This window comes from Solanum tuberosum, unplaced genomic scaffold (assembly GCF_000226075.1).
Source record: "Solanum tuberosum cultivar DM 1-3 516 R44 unplaced genomic scaffold, SolTub_3.0 scf00411, whole genome shotgun sequence".
Lineage (NCBI taxonomy): Eukaryota > Viridiplantae > Streptophyta > Magnoliopsida > Solanales > Solanaceae > Solanum > Solanum tuberosum.
In genome coordinates this window covers 488858-496699 of record NW_006239344.1, presented here as the reverse complement: position 1 = coordinate 496699, position 7842 = coordinate 488858, and the positions used below count along the sequence as shown (strand labels likewise).

Genomic DNA, 7842 nt, shown 5'->3' with positions numbered 1-7842 from the left:
AATCAGAGCACATTTTCAAGTGTTGGAGGTTTGAAACTACTGTTTCTTAGAAAATTCAAATGCTTTTGAATGGAGTGAAATGCTGATTCTGCAATTAATTATATTGAAGTTTATGGTACATTCTTGTTATAGCCCCTAAATAATGTATGTAGTCATTCTAAGTCATGAAGTTATCTAACTCTATGTTTTCCTTCAGTCTTTCCACTGCAGACATGGGAAGGCTTATCTCTTCAGTAAGGTGTAAGTCTCTTTGATTCTGCACACTCAATCATCAGAAATGTTTCTGACATTTGCACACGTCCAATCTTTATACTTGCAGCATGAAAATCACTAGTGCAACTTACAACTTCTGTTGGTTTTATTCTTGTTAGAGTATGAATTACCATTTATTTCCTCTGATTGTTGTTGAGCTTTTCTTGGCATTGATGGGACATGAGTTATTTGTAGCTTGGTTAGATGAACAATGATATTACTAAGGTCAAGCTTATCCATACCTCTGGTACAGAAAGATGAAAAAAGCTACCATATAAATCCTCTTATTTGATTTCCACCCCTTCTTTTACTGGTGTGGAGGACACTGTTAAACTAGAAAGTGAAAAAAGATGATTTGAAATGAAAAAAGATTTGTTTTTCAAAAGTTGAGTGCAACTGGAGTATGTGCAAATTATTTGGCTTTTACTCTACGTGGGTCACGTAGCTTAGGATCTTTGATTTTGTTATTAGCTCCGAGTCATTATTATTATGGAAGGTCACAACCAACCTAGAATATTTGAGTGCACATGAAAAGTTGTGTACAAGGCAGGCTATACCCTGTAGGTTTAGTTGTTAAAGACATGGTACTTTATATTTATATCTTCATACATTTGTGTCATTGACATTGCTCTCAGGATCTTTGATTTTGTTATCAGCTCTGAGTCATTATTATTATGGAAGGTCATAACTCATAACCAACCTAGAATATTTGAGTGCACATGAAAAGTTGTGTACAAGGCAGGCTATACCCTGTAGGTTTAGTTTGTTAAAGACATGGTACTTTATATGTATATCTTCATACATTTGTGTCATTGACTATAAAATTAGCACCAGAATTTGATCTATTGGAATCACTATAGAACCTAGTGGGGATTTTACCAGACTATTATATCGTGTACTTTTGAGTGTATTTTCCAGGAGTACAAATATTAACACATCAATATATAGAATAAATTCTTACTTGACTTGGGTTATTTTCCACTTGGTAGCAGCATTACAATAGTTACATGGCTGAAATACATATATTATGCTCAACTTGATTGCTTTCCTGTTCAAGAGTTCTGCTCTTCTCAAATCTCTTCATTTCATTTTATCATTTAGAAGAAACATACAAAATGATAATGCACTTTGTAGTTCTGTATATTCTATACTCCTTTTTTATTCTTTTGACAGGGTGAATGTCACTTCTGGCGAGATAGAAGATAGAGTGATGATGACTGGTATGCACACTGTGGCAGACATTGTCTGCGTCTGTTGTGGGTCAATTGTTGGATGGAAATATGTGAGTATGGAGTGATAAAATGCTAGACATTGTCATTTGGCAGTAGCTAGAAGTTTTATTTGTTCCTAATATAACAATTCTTTTCAGGAGACCGCCCATGAGAAGAGCCAAAAGTACAAAGAAGGAAAATCAGTGCTTGAGCGGTCAGTTGATTACTTCAGTTTTCTTTAGAATTGAGTTAGGAACATATCATAAGTCCTCACTGAGGTACTTTCTTTTATACTCAACAGGTTTAAGATTTGTGGCCCTGATGGAAGCCATTACTGGGCTAGTCATGATACTCATGTTGCAGGAAGTGATGCTGATGATGTTTGATCATCATCCAGAACAAAAATTCTATCCCAAAATGTACATTCTTTAACCCACCACCCCATTAGTTCTTTATGGACCATTGGATTCTTGAATAGCTTAAGCTACTACAACTTCTTTAAGCTTGTCCTTTATTGTGTATGATAATATGGAAGCAGCCGTGTGTTGTTGCAAACTAACATGACCATCTTCCTGTATTTGTTTGCAATGACAAGACATTACTAGTAGCAACCACTCTGCTATCATTGCTTCGATCTTTCCATAGTTGTTTGGTAGTTGGATAGAGTTATGTGGGTATTAGTTATGCAAGTATTACTTATGTAGGGTTTAGTTATGCATGTATTACTTATGCGGGTATTAGTTATGTAGGTATTAGTCAAGCAAGTAGTCTGGACATGAATTTTTTAAATAAAACCAAGACTATAAATTGATTTGCCGTCTACTTTGCCCTTTTCATAACCATCCCATATCCTCCCTGAATGACTCTCATAGACCTTTTAGGTCTACCTGTTCAGAAAATAAGAAATTCTCCGTAAAGCCCCAATATTTCGATCAAGGCAGTTGCCGAACCATACTACATAGTTCTGGCAACAACAAAAGCTTAAAAAATTAGCACCTTACCCCCATCATCACATCAAAACTTGGTAGAGTTCATAACAGTAAAACTGGTCTGGTATGGTGTGAAGTTTTGTCCAAATGTAAACAGAATGATGTCCAAAACTAGCTAACATTTTTGTCTGACAATCATGGCTTTGTTGTTTTATCAACAAAAATATGACAAGGAAAACTCTCCCTCGAACAAAGTTCCAGTAGATAACAACTATTTGGCTACAACTAAGATTATTCAGCAGATGTGTAATGACCTATTCCGTCATTATAGTTGTTTAGGGCAATAGTACCCTTGTGTAGATCTTTGTGGGTCAAGAGTCAGTAGAAATCTGGAAATGGAAAATCGAGTATGAAAATCTGCTAGTGTTTCACTATAGCGGACACTTTCTTTGTAATAGTAGATCACTATTTCAACCTCATTAACTTCCCCCCAAGTCTTGGAAAAATCTCCTCTGGGGTTCTCTGGTCAAATATTTTACATTATGACTAAGTACGGACAAAAACTAACATAAAACCGTGAGTTACTGTTTTCCGACCTTCTCTATAGCGAAACTTCACAACTTCGTTATGATCATGCATACTTCCTATTTGATAAAATCATCTTTAAATAATTGATTAAACCTTCTAAAAAGGTAAAATTATGTAAGTTTGAAAACTCAAGGCCTTCGTTTTAGAAAGAAGATGATTAATGTGTAGTCATATTTCGAGAATGAATGTTCCTAAGGGGGAAAGGATGTAAATCCCGGATGTTTAAGATTGTCCATCGTCTCATGTTGAGAACTTACGCGTAATGAGTCGAAATATGAGAGTTTTATTATTGTCTGTCGTCTCATGTTGAAAACTTACGAGTAATGAGTCTAAATATGAGAGTTTTATTATAACACCACTTTTGTTCAATAGCTGATTTAGATTGAAATTTTGATAGCAATATATGTTTAATTTCTTCCTAAAATGCCTAAAAATTTATGAAAATTCTTTAGTTCCATTTGAAAATTTCTAACTTCTAAACCTCATATATGATTGGACATGTAGACCGTTCCCGTTTCACATGTACAGTCTGTATATATGTCATACCTCAACGATCTAAATTTGATATTTTTTTTAAAAAAATTTCAACCTTTTTGCACTTTTTGTACACGATAAGAAATTAACTTTTACATATTCGCATTTGCTTTAACATAGCTCGAGTCAAAGCAATGAAATTTAATGACTCAAATTTAATCCAAATTTTTGAAGTGTTACAGTTAACCTTGGTAAGCCATACCAATTGATGTTTGCCTTTCGTAAGATCACAATTCAGATAAAAGTATGAAGTTTTGTCCAAATGAAAATAATGAAAACAGAATGATGTCCAAAACTAGCTAACATTTTGTCCGACACTCATGACTTTATTGTTGTATTGACAAAATATGACAACTTGCATAAAACAACATACTCATTATCCTCAATACAGAAAACTCCCCCTCAACAAAGTTTCAGTAGATAACAACTATTTGACTACAATTAAGATTATTCAGCAAATATGTAACGACTTGTTCCATCGTTATGATTGTTTAGGGCGATAGTACCCTTGTGTAGATCTCAGTGGGTTAAGAGTTGGTAGAAATCTGAAATGGAAAATCGAGTGTGAAATTCAACTAGTGCTTCACTATAGTGAACACTTTCTTTAAATAGCGAGATTGCTATAACGAGGGAATGCTACATAGAGAAGGTAGCAAAGTTTCGCTATAGTGAAGGTCGGGAAACAGTAACTCGTGTTTTTAAGTTAGTTTTCATTAAGACTTAGTCATAACGTAAAATGTTTTACCAGAGAATCCTAGAGGAGATTTTTCTAAGACTTGGTGATTTTCTCTCTTGAGGTAAGTGTTTTTTGTTCATTCATTTTTTCCTTCCATACTTCGATGTCCTCCCTGAATTGAAAGATATGCTCTTCATAGGATTTTACACATTGAAACCTAGAATTATTATTTTAATGGCACAATATGTGGGACAGGTTAATTATGAATAATTTTCAATTTTAGTCCGTTAAACTGTCTACTAGTATAGAATTATAAACCTAGCCTTAATTATGAATTGAGGAACCTAGAAATCCCATTAGAATGATTTTTTAAGCATATGAACCATTCAAGAGAAGTTAATATGGTTGAAGCTTTATGAATGAGATTGATATGATCATGCAAACCTCCGATTTAATAAAATAGTCTTTAAATAATTGATTAGACCTTCTAAAAAGGTAGAATTATGTGAGTTTGAATGCCCAAGACCTTTGTTTGAGAAAGTAGATGATTAATGTGTTGTCATATTTCGAGGATGAATGATCCCAAGGGAAAGGATGTAACACACTGGGTGTTTAAGATTGTCTGTCGTCCCATGTTGAAGTCTTACGAGTAACAAGCCTAAATATGAGAGTTTTATTATAATATCACTTTTGTTAAACAACATTCGATTTAAATTAAAATTTGATAACAATATATTTTTAATTTCTTCCTAAAATGCCTCAAAAATTTATTAAAATTCTTTAGTTCCACTTCAAAATCTATAACCTTCTAAACCTCATATTATTGGACATGCAGACTGTCCGCGTGTCGCATTTACAGTCCATATATTCATCATACCTCGACGATCAAAATTTGATATTTTAAGTTCTCTTTGATTTCAACCTTTTTGTACACCATGTGCATGATAAGATATTAGCTTTTACATATATTTACATTTGCTTTAGCATAGCTCAGTCAAAGCAATGAAATTTAATGACTCAAATTTAATTCAAATTTGTTAAGTGTTATAGTTGACCTTAGTAAGTCATACCAAAATTACTTTATATTTGGCTTTCATAAAACAACAATTCAGGCAAAAATATGTGAAGTTTTATCCCAATAAAAAAATAATTGTTGACACCCAATTTTATCCTTCATTTTCATTTTTTTACGAGCGTCTTTTATTTGCGAGGCCAAAATATTTTTAAAGCTATCTTTGTCTACTTTTGTGCTAAAAATATGTGTTCTATGCTTTATTTTGTTGTTATTATATTGCGTAATTATCATTGTATCATTTGTTACATGCGGACCGTGATGAATTATTGACACCAGTCCTACATTTTGTCTTAGTGTACTGAGGAGAAAAGGGGTTTGGCGGGAAGAGGAGTATAACATGAAATAAGTAAGGAGGTCAACCTCTTTCAAATATACAACATGGATTATGGCAATGTAGTTGGACTCTCATGTCGATCCGCATAAATCAGCCTTTCCACGGAAGTAAATCTTTGTCTGCTAGGCAAGAGGATAGTAAGTTCCAAGTTCTATCTTAGATATTTCTATTAGTATGAAATTCATAAATAAAGTAGTTAATGATAGGTTTTTTATTTCTGTCTTTGTATTTATTCACCTTTATTAAGCACTTATAAATAATCTATCATGCTCAAGACTACTAGATTGATTTTAATTCTTAATCATGTGTTCTCATTTATCTTGTTGTTGCTACAATTCTCATTTACCCAAATTTTCTTTTTCCTATTTGTTGGAATATGCTTTATTATAGTTTGGTGTTTATTGGAAATAATTTCTTTATCTTTAAGAAATACGGATATGATATTGATATGTGTACACTCTATCTATATCCCTCATCAAATTTCACTTTTGAAAATTACATTTATTTTTGTTTGATGATATTATTGTTTTTGTAATTATGTGTTTATGCTAAGTACTTTCGATGAAGCCTTTTATATTTTTGAATGTTATCAAAACTGACCAACTGTTTAAAGTAAAAAACTTTTGTATTAGACATGAATATCAATTTCAAATTACAATGATTCACTTTTATGTAGAGAAAATTGATTAGTCTCAAGTTACACTATCTTTAAATAAGAGTCACCTTTCACAAAGCACGTTCAAGTCGTGTCAAAAAAATAGTACTAAGATAATTAATGAACTTTGATAGAATAATCACCCAATGTATGTTTTTGTTAACTATGTCATAATCTATTTTACCATCTTGTCTCGTTAGTCTATTTATATGAAAACCTTTCTTACTTTATTATTTTATTTTTTCTTTTAATTAATTAAACTTTTAGGACATACATATTCTCAATTTTATATGTTATCATTTTAAAAGTTTCAAAAACTTGATAACTTTCATTATTATGCTAAAATATCCATATACTCACATATAATCTTAATACCAATTTATTTATATATATAGATTTCTTTAAGAATTCTTTTCTTCTTGTTTTAAGGTGTTTAAAAGAGTTGATCATAAAAAATGAAACAAAGGGAGTAACATCTTATTGGGCCCGGGGCAGAGGCAGAGACAGCCTCTAATGGGGAGTATTAGGAGTTCAGATGAGGAACTATCATTGTTTCTAGAAATGCGAAGAAGGGAAAATGACAGAAATAATAATCGATTTCTTCAAAAATCCAACGAATTTGATCCCCTTGGTAAGTTTTTTTTTTGTTTTCCTTCCATTTATTGACCTTTCTTTGTCCATATCGACAGCATAAAGAATAAATTGCAAGTTGAAGTTGGTTTTTTGAACGTGCATTTCAACTTCAAGTTCCAAAAATATTTTGAGTCTTTATGGACATCATATAAATGTGTCCAACTAGTGAGGAATTTGTGATTTCTGCTTCATAACCTAAAGTTTATATATGTATTTTTTTTTTCAATTATATCTTATTGCAAGATCAAAAAGTGGTAGTTCACCTGTATTTGATATTGCATTAGCTGCACCCATGCGGAGGACTCGTACTGATGAGTTCCTTAATGCTGACAATGATAAAACGGATTACGACTGGTAATTTGTTTCTTCTTCTCCTTTCCAAGTATGTGATTCTCTGAGTTGTTTAATTGTTTCTTTTAGCTGCTTAGGGAAGTATTGATGAGTTGATTTCTCAGATGGTAACCATTTCTTCTTTATTCCAATTTTCTTCTAACAAGAAAGTGAGTATTGATCTTTTTAGAATTCTTAAGGACATTGATCTTCCGTCTTGCTTAAGGATATATCTCTTTTCTTAGACTCCATAAGGAGAGAATACACCACTTGGGTGGAAGGGGAGTCCAGGGTTTATTTTACATGGACGCGGCTTCAAAGGGGATGTTTGTTTTGATAATAAATGGAAAATTTACCTTGTTAATTTTTTGGCAATGTCATTTTTCTCTGTGCTTTTACACAAGAAGGTGGGAATAATAACTATTAGTTGAGTGACCTGGGAAATCAACTCAAATATTGATGCACAAGTTTGCTTGAATTATCTTACCTACACAAGTTTACTGAGATAAGCAGACTTTTGGGCATCCCAGTGACAGAAAACAGAATTTGAAAGCTACAGGACACAAACAAGCATGATAAGATTTTGTAATATAGGATTTATATACTAACTAATTAAACATTTAGA

At 32.4% G+C, this 7842-nt stretch overlaps 1 protein-coding gene across 1 annotated transcript in view; it reads left to right on the top strand.

Moving 5' to 3' along the window:
• The first annotated feature begins 1793 nt into the window (after positions 1–1793).
• LOC102581706 (mucin-5B-like) overlaps positions 1794–7842 on the top strand; it is a 19889-nt gene continuing 13840 nt past the window's right edge. Inside the window, 4 exon segments of the mRNA XM_015303251.1 lie at positions 1794–1882; positions 5560–5736; positions 6684–6885; positions 7130–7241. Coding sequence (XP_015158737.1) covers positions 6768–6885; positions 7130–7241 — 230 coding nt within the window. The 5' untranslated portion in view covers positions 1794–1882; positions 5560–5736; positions 6684–6767.